The sequence below is a fragment of the Gracilinanus agilis genome, chromosome 2 (assembly GCF_016433145.1).
Source record: "Gracilinanus agilis isolate LMUSP501 chromosome 2, AgileGrace, whole genome shotgun sequence".
Lineage (NCBI taxonomy): Eukaryota > Metazoa > Chordata > Mammalia > Didelphimorphia > Didelphidae > Gracilinanus > Gracilinanus agilis.
Window position 1 is genome coordinate 452,844,511 of NC_058131.1, and position 15,515 is coordinate 452,860,025.

Below are 15,515 nucleotides of genomic sequence, written 5' to 3' on the forward strand. Positions count from 1 at the left end.
TGAGAATAAAGAGAAAATGAATTGACATTTGTAACTGCATTAGTCAATAAGTTGTATGATCTTTAAAAAATTTTATTTTAAAAAATTAAATGTTTTCAATCAGCAAAAATCAGCCTTCTTGCCCCTCAACCCTCACAATACTTTTCCATTTGAGAACTAAAGAAGAACAGATCTTTTTATTAATATATACAGTTAATAAAAGCAAATTTCTGTATTGGCCATATTTTTTTTTTTGTTTTTGTTTTTTTTTTGGTTTTTAAACCCTTAACTTCTGTGTATTAGCTCATAGGTGGAAGAGTGGTAAGGGTGGGCAATGGGGGTCAAGTGACTTGCCCAGGGTCACACAGCTGGGAAGTGTCTGAGGCCGGATTTGAACCTAGGACCTCCCATCTCTAGGCCTGGCTCTCAATCCACTGAGCTACCCAGCTGCCCCCTTTGGCCATATTTTTTAAAAAAATTGTCAGGGGCACTGAGTGGCTCAGTGGGTTGAGAGCCAGGCCTAGAGATGGGAGAGTCTAGATTCAAATCTGGCCTGAGATACTTCAGACTCTACAGACACTGTGATCTGTAGAGTTAATCCTATCTTCACAGATCTGGGCAAGTCACTTAATCCCCTTTGCCTAGCCCCCCCCACTGAGTACTGTGCTTCAGTCCACTGCCTTCTGTCTTACCCCAGACAGGGGAGGGAGGAAGCACTCCCATTGGGCTGCTGGGCAGAGGGGCAGGTGATGAAAGATGTATGTGGAGAGGGGGAGGAGATCATCCCTAGTGCTCCACTTCCCTCCAGCTCTGCTCCCCTCAAACCTAGCTCCTCTTCAACTCCACCACTCTAATCACCTTCATCACAGACTCAACAGGCTGGCCTCTGTACCATGTGGGCAGGGAGAAGGAGTAGGGAAACACCCTACTCCTTCTCCCTGCCCACATGCCTTACCCCAGACAGGGGAGGGAGGAAGCATTTGGCAGGGAAGTGAGGAATGTTCTCAGGCATATGGAGAAGGGGAGGGGAATAGCTCTGCCCTGAGTCCCTCTGGCTTTCTAGTAACCAACTCTGGCAGTTGACTGCAGGCATGCCCACAGAGAGGGCTCTGCATGCCCTTTTTGGCACACATGACATAGGTTCGCCATCATGGGCGTATGTATTCCTCTTCCCCTTTCTTTCCATTCTTATAACAAAATCACTCCTGAGCATTTTCTAATTAGACTTTTTCTTTTACTCCTGATGATCGTAGGACTTAGAGGAGACTTAAGTATTCTGTCTTTATATTAAAATATAAGCAAGGGTAGCTAGATGGTGCAGTGGATATCTCAAGCCTGGAGATGAGAAGCCTTGGGTTTGAATCTGCCCTCAGACACTTCTTGTGTCTAAGCTGTGTGTCTGTGGGTATGTCGCTTAACCCTGATTGCCCAGTTCTTTCCCGTCTATATTAGAGTTGTTACTAAGATAGAAAGCAAAGGTTTTTTAAAAAAGAAAAGAATACAAGCAGTTTATCCATGTTTAGTTAATTATCATTGATCATTCATGATTACCTTTTTATGTTTCTCTTAACTTTTGTGCTTTACCTTCGAAGTTTCTGTGTAGCTCTAGTCATTTTATCAGTAATGCTTAAAAGATTCCTTTTTCCCCCTGTAGAATAATACTTGGTTTTGTGAGGCAAGTTATTCTTGGGTATAAGGCCATATCCTTTGCCTTATAGACTATCATATTACAAGTTTTCTGTTCCTTTCTAATGATGTCTGCTAAATTGTGAATGATCTTGACTGTGGCCACACTACTTGAATTCTTTCTTTCTTTGATGAGGATTTTTGTTATTGTGCTCAATGGAGTTTTCATTTTGGACTTTTTAATTTTAGAAAGTGACTAGTAGATTTTTTTCTTTTTCCACTTTGTATTCTAAGAGATCTGGGAAGTTTTCTTAAGATTTCTTGAAATATAATGTCTAGTCCCTTTTTGGGGGTCATATTATTCAAGTAGACCAGTGATTTTTTAAGCCTTTATTTTTGTTTTTTAAAAATATTTTATCTTTTCCCCAATTACATATAAAAACAATTTTTAACATTCTTTTTTTTTTAAGCCCTTAACTTCTGTATATTGGCTCCTAGGTGGAAGAGTGGTAAGGGTCGGCAATGGGGGTCAAGTGACTTGCCCAGGGTCACACAGCTGGGAAGTGTCTGAGGCCGGATTTGAACCTAGGACCTCCTGTCTCTAGGCCTGACTCTCAATCCACTGAGCTATCCAGCTGTCCCTTTTAACATTCTTTTAAAAAATTTTGATTTTGAAATTCTTTCCCTTCCTCTCTCTCCCCTTCCCCCTCCCTAAGATGACAAGCAATCTGATATGGATTTTACTTGTGCAATTATTTTAAACATTTTTCCATATTATTTTGTAGAAGAGAATTTGAACGTTTCCCCCCCCCCCCCCCCCCCCCAATGAAGAAAGAAAGTGAAATATAATATGTTCTAGTCTGCATTCAGTTTTCTTCTTTCTCTGGAGACATGGCATTTTTCATCATGAGTCCTTTGCAATTGTCCTAGATCACTATGTGGCTGCAAATATCTAACTCATTCACACTTATTCATCATACAATATTGCTGTTACTGTACATTGTCCTGGTTCTGTTCACTTTTCATCAGTTTATGTCTTTCCAAGTTTTTCTGAAATCATTCTGCTTGTACCACGACTTGTTTAGTTAGCCATTTCCCAGTTCATGGATATCCTTCCAGTTTTCAATTCTTTGCCATCACAAAAATATTTTTGAACAGTTAGGTCCTTTCCCCCATTTAAAACAAAATCTCTTTCAAATCCAGATCTAGTAGTGTTAGCCAATCTGGTAGGTGTGAGGTGGTACCTTAGAGTTATTTTCATTTGCATNTATTATTTTGTAGAAGAGAATTTGAACGTTTCCCCCCCCCCCCCCCCGCCCCAATGAAGAAAGAAAGTGAAATATAATATGTTCTAGTCTGCATTCAGTTTTCTTCTTTCTCTGGAGACATGGCATTTTTCATCATGAGTCCTTTGCAATTGTCCTAGATCACTATGTGGCTGCAAATATCTAACTCATTCACACTTATTCATCATACAATATTGCTGTTACTGTACATTGTCCTGGTTCTGTTCACTTTTCATCAGTTTATGTCTTTCCAAGTTTTTCTGAAATCATTCTGCTTGTACCACGACTTGTTTAGTTAGCCATTTCCCAGTTCATGGATATCCTTCCAGTTTTCAATTCTTTGCCATCACAAAAATATTTTTGAACAGTTAGGTCCTTTCCCCCATTTAAAACAAAATCTCTTTCAAATCCAGATCTAGTAGTGTTAGCCAATCTGGTAGGTGTGAGGTGGTACCTTAGAGTTATTTTCATTTGCATTTCTCTAATCAAAAGTGATTTTTAAAAAATATATAGTTATAAATAGCTTTGATTTCTTCATCTGAAAACTACCTATTCATATCCTTTGACCATTTATCAGTTGGGGAATGACTTACATTCTTATAAATTTGACTCAGTTCTCTATATATTTGAGAAATAAGCACTTTATCAGAGGTACCTGCCATAAAAATTTTTTCCTACCTTCATACTTTCCTTCTTATCTTGATTGTGTTGGGTTTGTTTGTATAAAAACTTTGAAATTTAATATAATCAAAATTATCCATCTTATATCCTATAATGCTCTGTATCTCTTATTTGGTCATAAATTTTTCCCTTATCCATAGATCTGATGATTAAACTCTTCTATGCTCCCTAATTTGCTTAAGTCCAATGATTTTTAAATGTTTTCTCTTCAATCTGTTTTCTAGGCCAGTTGTTTTTGCTTTGAGATACCTTGTATTTTCTTTTTTATTTTTAGGCTTTTGATTTTATTTTAATATTTCTTGTTGTCTCATGAAGTCATAAGCTTCTATTTGATCCATTTCGATTTTCAAGGAGTTTGTTACTTGGGCTAGGTTTTGTACCTCTTGTGCCAAGTTGTTAATTTCCTTCCTAATTCTTTCATAATGCTCAATTTTTCTCTCAAGTACTTTCATTTCATTTATAAGAATATTTATAACTCTTAAAAAAAAACTCTTGCTTCATCACTTCTAGGAATTTGAGTTTATGGCCAACCTGTGTTTTTCTCTGAGGCATTGCTTTGTAGATATTTTGGAGTCATTCTTTTCTTTGTATTTACCTCTTGAGTTTCACTGCCTATGTAATAGTTCAATATAGTGGAATTCTATTTTTTGTGTGCCCACTAGTCCAGCTTTCTTCCTGACTTAAGATTAGATGTTGGGGGAGGGGGTCCAGGGGGTGGGTGGTCTGCCACACTTCTGGAGGGAAGGTCTATGTTGGTTCTGTTGCTCCTTTGGAGTATTATGGAATGTTGTGTTATTTTGGGATCTCAGGGATAGGCTGGGGACCTGGAAGCTTTCTGTACTCCTTAAGTGATCTGGTCCAGGGCAAAGTCTGATAGCTGATACATGTTTGGGAATCACCTTATTGTAAAAGGGCTTGTAATTGACAAAAAACATGCCTAGTGGAATCATCTATATCTTTTAGTTAATTGTGAAATAATTATAATAGTTGAAATAGCTAGCTGATTTTATGTACTTATGTTTAATCAAGACTGATAATTTAATCTTAGTGATTTTTTTACAGGTTTGGAATTCTATTGGAATTATTCGATGCTATAATGATGATCAGGATAGTGCTATAGATGTGGAATTTCATGACACATCCATACACCATGCAACACATTTGTCAAACACTTTGAATTATACAATTGCAGATCTTTCCAATGAAGCAATTTTGTTGGCATGTGAGAGTACTACAGAACTTGCAAGGTAAAGTTAATAGTTACATGAAGACTTTATACTGTGAACAAAAATATATACATTTATGCCTTATTGTTTAATTTTGCTTTTTAAACCTTGTACTGTATTTCTCTCAAGTCATCCACTGAAACTGTGAGCTAATTTATTTCTTAACTTTCTAATTCTGAAATAAAATTATTTTTGGAAAATGTCATTTTCTGATTTCATAGCTTCAAAATTTTGTTTATAAAGGACATTATTTAAGGCTATTCAGTTATTTACAGATTTACATGATGTGCTAGCCACTTAATTTTAGTTTGATGTGCAACAGCAAGCAAATAATTAAGTCCATTTAATGGATTTTATGTAGCAACTGTATACTTAAAAATATAAAGGTTTTAAATGTTTCTCTAATTTTTTTTTCTTTCAATTTTAAGCAAACTTCATTGCCTGCATTTTAGTTCATGGGATTCAAGTAAAGAGTGGACCGTAGACATGCCACCAAATGAGGATATTGAAGCCATTTGTCTTGGTCAGGGATGGGCTGCCTCTGCCACTGGTGCCTTGCTCCTTCGTATATTTTCTATAGGAGGTGTTCAGAAAGAGGTCTTTAGCCTTCCTGGCCCTGTTGTGTCAATGGCTGGACATGGAGAGCAGCTTTTGATTGTTTTCCACAGAGGTAGCTATTTTTACCATTCTTATAGTTTCACTATGTTGTATTGAAATCAGAAGAACCTAGACATTTTCTTTTTTGCTTTTAATTTCATAGTATATAGCTTTACTTATTTTAGCTGTTATACAAATGTAATCTTTTTTTTTTTTTTTTAATTTTAAACCCTTAACTTCTGTGTATTGACTTATAGGTGGAAGATTGGCAAGGGTAGGCAATGGGGGTCAAGTGACTTGCCCAGAGTCACACAGCTGGGAAGTGTCTGAGGCCAGACTTGAATCTAGGACCTCCTGTCTCTAGGCCTGGCTCTCAATCCACTGAGCTACCCAGCTGCCCCTGTAATCTTTTTTTGAAAAATTATTGATACTCTTTGTTTTGACCCATCAGATACTTCCCAAAAAATACCTTAAAAAATTACATTATTCCCAAAACAGCTTATTAAATGTTAACAGAAAGGAGCAATATGTCATTGAACTTTGATAGTCTAATAATAACGTTAACCATTGTATTTGATCAGTTTTGTTGCTTCTCAGAATTGACTTTTTTTACATTGTTGTAGTTATTGAATATAGTGTAATTTTGACTCTGCTGTCTTTAATCCCACAGTAATCATTGGATAGGTAGAACTGGAATTTTAGACTGTTAAGAAAGAACATATTGTTGTATTCACTATCACTACACTAGTCAATTACAGAAATGAAGAAAATATTGTACCACCTAACTGATTTCCAAAACAATGTGGAAACATCCTGTCATATTCTCTGTAAAAATCAGAACTGCTGCATATATGAAGTTCCATACCAACATTTTAGTGTATATATGTATATTTTATATATGTATTACATATATATTCTTATGACTAAGAATTGAATGTTTTCATATATGAGTTTGATGATAGATAACAATCCTGATATTAATCTTAAATGTTATAGATATAAGAATCACTCATAGTATGTGAATAAATATTTAGATTATTTGTTATAGTATGATAACCTTTGATGTGTATTTTGATGTCTGCCTTTTATTAACAGGTACTGGATTTGATGGAGATCAATGCCTTGGAATACAGCTACTCCAGCTGGGGAAAAGGAAAAAGCAGGTTTTGCATGGAGACCCTCTTCCTCTTACAAAGAAGTCTTATCTGGCATGGGTTGGGTTTTCTGCTGAAGGTAAGATAAATTTACTTCATTTTCTTTAAACTTTTATTTCATTGTCAAATAGTAAACATTTATTTTTCCTCCTTCCCATTTTCCTTCATACCCCAAAATAAAAAAAAAAATTGGATTTTGACCATGACATTCCTAGGACTTTTTCTTTTGGGGTGCCCTCTGGGAAATGATCAGTAGATCCTTTTTGACTTTAATTTGCTCTCTGGTTGTAGTAGAATTGGAGAATTTTCATTAATAATTTCTTGAAATATTGTGTCTTAGTTTTTAAAAATTAATGATTTCTTGAAATATTGTGTCTTAGTTGTTTTTAAAAATTATGATTTTCATATATTTTGTATGATAATACATGTATAACCTGTATTGAATTGCTTTCCAGCTCCAAGACAGGGAAGAGAAGTGAGGGAGGGAGACAAATCATATAACTTTGGAAAACTTATGTGGAAATTTGTTAATACATGTAATTGGTAAAAAAAATTAATTATGATTTACAGGGACATCAATGATTTTAAAAAACCTATACCTGCTTAGAATCAGTACTAAGTATTGGTTCCAAGGCAGAAGAGTGGTAAGGGTTAGGCAATTGGGGAAGTCTGAGTAGAGAACTGGGCAGTTCTAACCAAGCATGAAGATTTTAGTTACGTGTACCTTAATGGAGTTAAGGGTATAGGCTACTGACTGAGCAGGAAGAAGGATAGATAGGGGAGCATGTGGAGAAGGATAGAGGAAGTAGAGGAACACTGAAGTAAAAAATTACCTGCTTCATCTTTTTTTAAGATTTAATTCTGGGCAGTTTTCTGTGATTAACCTGTTTGGCAGTTGTTATAAAAAAGATAATAGATAAAGCAAGTTGTAGTTGTTACATATTTAGCAAGAGTCTTCATATTCCATACATTTTAATTCAAAAACTCAGAGACAGTAGGTGTGATTTCAAGTTCCAACTTTGCCACTTCCTAGTTGTGACTATAAGCAAGTCACCTTTAACTTCTGTAAGCCTCAATTTCTTCATTGTTCACAGTTGCACTATTGCACTATTTATCACCCTTTATAGTTGTACTATGGACCTCATATGTGGTTGAATAATTCTGAGAATAATTTGAGAAAAGTGCTTTATAAAATTTAAAGAAGGGAGCAGCTGGGTAGCTTAGTGGATTGAGAGCCAGGCCTAGAGACAGGAGGTCCTAGGTTCAAATCTGGCCTCAGACACTTCCCAGCTGTGTGACCTTGGGCAAGTCACTTGACCCCCATTGCCTACCCTTACCAATCTTCCACCTATAAGTCAATACCCAGAAGTTAAGGGTTTAAAATTAAAAAAAAAAATTTAAAGAACTAAATATAATATCTTCCAGAAGGTGGCGTAATTTTTACCAAAATGATTTTTTTCCCCCTTGTGTATTTATTTTCAGGTTGTATAATTGATTTTAGGAAATAGATCATGATGTGGGTCAGTCATAGAAAAATGACTTCCATCTGTAACTAAATATGACATCTTAATGATGAATATCTAATTATGGTTTTTTTTGCCACTTCTAGTTTTCTAGTTTCAAACGTAAAGCTATCTCTTAAGTATAAATTGTTTGCCTATTAAATATCTGTTTGTGTATTTTATTTGTTACAAAATTATTTTTAAATTTATAAATAGGTACCCCTTGTTATGTGGATTCAGAGGGCATTGTACGAATGTTGAACAGAAGACTTGGTAATACTTGGACTCCCATATGTAATACAAAAGAACATTGCAAAGGAAAATCTGATCACTACTGGGTAGTTGGTATCCATGAAAACCCCCAGCAATTAAGGTGGGGTTTCAGATAATATCACAAACAAATCTTTTTTTCTTGATAAAAATTCCTCTGAAATAATATGTTAAGTATTTAATGTCACTTATTCTCACTAACTCAGTAGTATACTTGCCACCTAACCTTAACCTACATATTTATTTTTTATTTCATTAGTTACTAAATTGTAATTTATTACTTTTCTTGTTTGACATTTTTGACAGATGGTTTGAAATTTGAGTGGAAGTATATTTATTTTGCAGGGGGCAACAATCACATTTTTTTGTAATGTTAGTTCAGCCATTAAGTAAGGGACTGTGCTCGTTGTAGTTTCCCATGTATATGAGACACAGTTCTGATGACTTTTAAGATTACATTTATTTATTTATTTATTTAGGGATATTTTTCCATGTTTCCATGATTCATGTTCTTTCCCTCCTCTCCTCCCTTTGCCCCCCTCCTATAGCTAAAGAGCAATTCCACTGGGTTTTACATGTGTCATTTTCTGATGACTTTTTTTTTTTTAAACCCTTACCTTCTGTCTTGGAGTCAATACTGTGTAAGGTAGACAATGGGGGTCAAGTGACTTGCCCAGGGTCACACAGCTAGGAAGTGTCTGAGGCCAGATTTGAACCTAGGACCTCCTGCCTATAGACCTGGCTCTCAATCCACTGAACTTCCCAGCTGCCCTTATCTGATGACTTTTTAAAAATCATGAACTGCTGATTAGATAGATTACTTGATTATCTGTCATTATTGGGAACCACAGTTAACACAAATGATTGAAATGTATGGATGATCCCTAAGCCTCTTTATGGCCATTAATTTCAAGAGTTTTGCCCCATCAATTCCTTTTAATAAAGGTGGTAACAAATAATAAAAATTGACTTCTTTGAGTTGTGATTCCTCTCTGGTGTTGGTGCTATTTAAAAGTTAATTAGCTAAAGTGCTGTAGAAGGGAGAAAGCTGATAGGTGAAATAAAAAGGTTCTGTTTAATTACTCCTTTATCTAGAAAATAGACTTTAAATTTTATGGCTCTTAAACTCAGCACAGAAGGTTCTAAATCCCTTTGTATTTTAGAGTAATAGTTCTATGTATCTTGTTTATATTGCTTCTGTTACAATACCACTTCCTTTCTCCTCCCCCAATTAAATGAACCTGTTTAATTTTATTTTTGTATATTAGTATTTAGCATTTGTTCATAAGGAATAGTCCTGTGGATCACTTTGGTTTTGTTAGTTTTCAGCAGACATGAGAGATCAGGATATTTTCGTGCTACTTGACATTCTTGATTTTTTGCTTGAAAGGCTTTTCTTCTGTCTTGCAAAGAAGCTAGGTTGTGAACTTGTAAGAATTTTAACTATTCCTTCCTAAATTTACTAATGACAATCAATCAATAAATATTTTCTAAGTGCTTCTTATATCCTGGCCACTGTATTTGGGTTTGGATATATAAATTTAAAAATCCCAAATAAACAAAAGAAACCCTCTACTCCCCAGTGGACTGCTCTTACATTCTGTCAATTTATAACATGTCAGTAAACATTTAAGTGTCTACCATGTGCCAAGCATTATGCTGTGTGTTAGGGGTACAAAGAAAACTGAAAGAAAATTCCTGCCCTCAAGGAGTTCATTAGTCCATTTGCGGAGACAACATGCAAAAAATTATGTATAAACAAGTTATATACAGGATAAGTAATCAGCAGGTTGAAGATACTAGAATTAAGATGGAATGGAAAAAGCTTCTTTTAGAAGGTAGAATTTTATCTGAGACTTGAAGGAAGCCAGGGAAGTGAGGAAGTGAAGATGAGGAGAGCATCCCTGGCACAAGAGATAGTCAGTGACAATGCCCAGAATTAAGAGATGGAGTTTCTTGTTGGAAGAACAGCAAGGAGACCACTGTTACCAGATCATAAACATGTTAGGAGCATTAGGAGGGGGGAACAAGGGCATGTAAGGTGTAAGAAGGCTGTAAAGGAGGGCAAGGGGACAGATTATGAATGCCAAAACATTTGGTATTGCTCCTGGAGGTAATAGGTGGACACTGGAGTTTATTGAATCGGGGTGTGTCATGGTCAGACTTGAGCTTTAGGAAAATCATGTGGATACCTGAGTGGAGGATGAACTGGAGTGGAAGAGACTTGAAGCAGGCAGATTCAGCAGAGGCTATTACTATAGTCCATGCATGAAGTGATGAGGACCTGGACCAGGATGGTGGCTGTATCAGATAAGAAAAGGGGCTATTGTGAGAAACCTTTGCAAAGGTAAAATCAACAGTTCTTAGGTCTTAGCAACAGATGACACCTAGGTTAAAAAAAGTAAAAATATGAGTAAATACAAAAAAATATATTTTAAACCAACTGTGTGACCTCATTGATGTAAGAAGCAGGATATGCAAAGAGGAATTTTTTCTGCTAATGAACATTGACATATACTCTGTAGCCTTAGAGGGCTGCCTACAAAATAATTGAACATTTACAAATTAAACACAAATTAATCTTGGGGAGGAATTGGTTGGGGGAGATAATAATGTTTTTTTAATTTTTTAGTAATCACTGTTGGCCACTATATAATTGATAGTTATACAAATGTATTGATGACACAATAAGCTCTATTGACTAGTTTTGTGCTGTTATTTTCTATTTTGATCATTACATATGGACATGGGTACTTTTTTTTTTAAGTTCAGTGTCTAAAAGGTAGAGGCAACATGGTGGATAGCAAAATGGTGGATATGGAGCTAGTCTTGGAGTCAGCTGCCTCTGATGCATACTGCTAGTGTTGTTATTGGCTGTGTGATCCTGGGTGAGTCACTAACCTCTTAGTACTCTCTAAGATTACAAACTGCAGTGAAGGAGCTGACCTACATTTGCCTTTAGGGAAGTTCCCTATATGAATGAAATCTTTGGTTCTGTCTCTAGCCCCAGTCTTTTCTTAAAGATCAATCAGGGGGCAGCTGGGTAGCTCAGTGGATTGAGAGCCAGGCCTAGAGACGGGAGGTCCTAGGTTCAAATCCGGCCTCAGATACTTCCCAGATGTGTGACCCTGGGCAAGTCACTTGACCCCCATTGCCCACCCTTACCACTCTTCTGCCTTGGAGCCAATACACTGTATTGACTCCAAGAGGGAAGGTAAGGGTTTAAAGAACTAAAAACAAATAAATAAATAAAAGAGGAAAAAAATTTAAAAAAAAAGATTAATCAGTATTTCTTGAAAATCCTAATGCAGTATTAATAATTCACTGTAAATATTAACACAAACTTTTTTCCATCCCTAATTGCTTGCACCTTAGATAATAAATGAGACCAAAGAAGTGGCCAAACTTGTACCTCTGGAATTAAAAAAAAGGTTGCTCTAGGGCTAGGTAGTATCTAAGAATTTAATCAAAAGGCATTTGAAGTAATTTTGTGTTTAGTAAATTTATTCTTTCCTTCCTAACATGTCTTAGTAGAAATGAGTTTCTTTTTCCTCTTGTTATTTCAAGAAAGGATTGTTACATTATCAGTTATGAAATGTTCTTTATTATAATTCAAAGTTTTATGAAAGAAAGTTTATATTAATCTGTTGAGACAATTAACTTTGCTTCTTTTGAACCATTTCCTCGCCTATTAAATGATGAAGAGGTTAGTTGGACTAGATGATCTCAAAGTCCTTTTTATCTCTTAAAAACTATTATAGTGTGGGTCACTAGAGTACATTGATTTAAAACTGAAGCTCATGAACATCTATAGGAAGAAATAATTTTTAAGTTATAAAAATATTTGAAGTCTAGAGTTCTTTTAAAATATGTTATTAAGAACTTAAGCAATTTGATATAAAGTTAATGGGCATTAAAGCTGTTTACATTATTTAAAAATTTAGTTACATTGAAAAATTTAGTCAGGGTCATAGAAAATTAATAGGTACTAAGCTGTTTATATTATTTAAACTTTTCTCTTTTTAATATATGTACATTTTTACATCCTAAAATATAATGTACATACTGAATCACAACTGCCTTATTTTTAAGAAATTAACATTTTAAAATAAACATTTTAATGAATTGAATGAAATAGTCCATATAAAATGTCCCATCTTGTTAAAACCTGTAATATATAACTAGCTCTTCTGTGAACCTATTTGCGCAGACTTTTTTGGTGCTTGTTTTTTTTTTTTTCTTAGAGTGTAGAGTGGGATTATTGTGTCAAAAGCTGTGTTTTTTAGTTATTGTATATTAGAATATATTATATATTACTCTACTGAAAGATAATGATAGCTAGCCCATTAAGATTTGTAAACCTTTTTTCATCTTGCTAGTGTCTTCCTTCTCTAATGATCTCTGGTTTATCCTATATTATCTTATTTGTACATGTTTTCTCTCCCATTTTACTATGAGCTCTTTAAAATTAGAGCCTGGTGGGCAGCTGGGTAGCTCAGTGGAGTGAGAGTCAGGCCTAGAGACAGGAGGTTCTAGGTTCAAACCCGGCCTCAGCCACTTCCCAGCTGTGTGACCCTGGGCAAGTCACTTGACCCCCGTTGCCCACCCTTACCAATCTTCCACCTATGAGACAATACACCGAAGTACAAGGGTTTAAAAAAAAAATTAGAGCCTGTTCTCTCCCACCCCCCATTTCTTAGTATCCTCAGAGTTTGGCATATAGTAAGCACTTAGTAAATATTTGTTGACAAACTAACATTGGACTTTATTTTCTCTTCTTTAAGCCCTTATCTTCTCTCTGTGTGAGGAAAAATAGCTCGTAGAATTGATGCTAAGACTAGTAGTAATGACAAGGCAATGGGGTTAAGAAGTGAGTCACCCAGGGTAACAATGCTAGGAAGTGTGTGATTTCAGATTTGAACTCAGTACTTCCTACTTCCCTCCTCTAGGCCTGGCTCTCAATCCACAGATTTGAACTCAGGACTTCCCTTCTCTAAGCCTGGCTCTCAATCCACTGAGCCACCTAGATGCCCCTAGTCTTTACTTTTCAAATAAATTATATAATAGGTATATTTATTTGTCAAGAAAATTTTAAAGCAAAGAAGATAGTCATAGTTTAAAGCTTAGCTTTTATTGTAATTGACTTTCTCCCATCTTCCCACTGTCTTAAGTTCCACTTCTAGGAAGCAATACTTAAGTTGTATAAATCCCAGCATCCCACTTTTGTTCTCATGTTACTTCCTTTTGTTTTGGAGATAAAGTTTGAGTGTGAGCCCGCCTCTCTCTCTTTTCTTGCTAATGCAGTTGGGAAAGTTTTCTTTACTCAGGCTTTTACTTTTTTTTTATTTCTTCTGCTTCAAGTGATTATTAATAAATCTCATAAAATATAATACTTGGAGTTATTGGATATTAATTTTAATCTTACAATTGCAATATAAACCCCTCTAAAGCAGGGACTGTTTTACGTCTAACTTTGTTTCTAAGAGTGTATGGCATATGACAGTGCTTAATCGATTCTTGGTGCTTGATTAAAGGTCTGAGCCAGTGGAAAACAGTTTGCACACTCTGCTGCTGTGTTATGGTTTTAAATGGTCTTATGAAAGTCAAGGAATTGACCCAAAGTGCTTTACATTATTATACCATAGTTTCTAGAGGCTTTAGAGAAATATGGAGGAATATTTTGTTTTTGTTTAGTCATTTCAGTAGTGTCTGACTCTGTGACCCCATTTTGGGCAAAGATCCTGGAGTGTTTGCCATTTTCTTCCCTTCATTTTACAGATGAGGAAAGTAAGGCAAATAGGATTAAATGACTTGCCCAGGGGCATACATTTAGTAAGTATCTGAGGCTGGATTTGAATTCAGGTGTTCCTGACTCTAGATCAGCACTCTATCCATTATAACTCCAGCTGTTGAGTAATTAATGTGCTATAGGCATTAAGTTTTAAAGCAATATGGAGCATTTGGTCCTAAATGAATGTTTTATAACTTAATAAATAATGAATAATTTTAACAAACATTTTTGATTATCTGAAATGTGCTGATCAAAACCCATTTAGATGTGGATTCATATGGTTTCATGGCATCTTACCTTTATCTACTCAGGTCATGGACAGTCTGATGATTTGTCATTTTGCCATTTTTCTCATTAAAATTGCCAAATAAACACTTATACTTTACTTCTGGCCTCCTTTCCCCACTCTCTCAGTGGTTATTACTGATGACCTTGTTAACCTAAGTTGACATTTTATCCTACAGTGACAAGCTTTATAATAGCCTTTGAGTAATAAAATGGGTTAGTCTAGAAGAGCAGTTTGGGGAGTAAGAGGAGTTTTGCAATAGACTTTTATTATGTTATATTGTTAATTATGCAATGAAAGACACAAGTCTTATTATAAAATGCTTTGAGATGAGGATAGGAGAGTTTTTAGAATGACAAATGAGGGAAGAGGGATTTAGGGCTGAGGATATCAGTAGGCCTTAATCACTGAAGGGGATGGATATAATAAAGTCTTAGTTGCCAGAGCCTTAATACAGTATTCTTCAGGCCGTTAAAAGATGAGGGATGGAGGTTACTGAAATACTTGACATACCCAGATTCTTTAAGCTCTCTTCTGTTCTCTTAGTGTGAGAAACACTTAGAACCTTTGTTTCTAATGTACTAGTGTAGTTCATCAAGACTACTGAATGTCAAGAGTTTTATATAGGAAGGGTGTGTTTTCACTAAGGTGCACCTGGTTTGTTTTGTTTTTAATTCCAGTAATTAATATTAGAGGCAGAGAAGAGCTAAATTATTGTCTGGGGAAGGTGAGGGGCTCAGCTGAGCAGAAGCATGCAGTATGAAAGTTTCCAGGAAAGCAGGCAGGAATGTGTCCAGAGAAGAAGCCTCTTAAGTGAATCCATAGGTCTTAGAAAGTTCTATGAACTCCAGGTTTTTTTTTTTTAAACCCTCCAGTGCTTCTGACTGTTTATTTGGGCAAATGTTAAAGCTGATTTCACTAAGGAGCTTTTTAGCAAGTTTGCTGTTTAATTCAAAGGTGATATGAAAAGTGACACATTTTCAGAATTGGGAAAATATACCTTGTCCTTGCAAACAAATTCCTATGTAAAACAAACATTAATAGTAAATGAATTTCATTTGTGTTATAGAATCTGTTATTTATCAAGTATTCATTGTTAAAGGCATAAAGGAGAATT

General features: G+C 35.5%; 1 protein-coding gene across 1 annotated transcript in view; it reads left to right on the forward strand.

Annotated features, from left to right (window-relative positions):
• The window catches only part of WDHD1 (WD repeat and HMG-box DNA binding protein 1), a 77,464-nt gene that overhangs the window by 19,628 nt on the left and 42,321 nt on the right, over nucleotides 1-15,515 (forward strand). Inside the window, exons 12-15 of the mRNA XM_044661978.1 lie at nucleotides 4,635-4,819; nucleotides 5,227-5,468; nucleotides 6,491-6,628; nucleotides 8,268-8,424. Of these exons, the coding sequence (XP_044517913.1) occupies nucleotides 4,635-4,819; nucleotides 5,227-5,468; nucleotides 6,491-6,628; nucleotides 8,268-8,424 (722 nt within the window). The remainder of the gene's footprint in view (nucleotides 1-4,634; nucleotides 4,820-5,226; nucleotides 5,469-6,490; nucleotides 6,629-8,267; nucleotides 8,425-15,515) is intronic.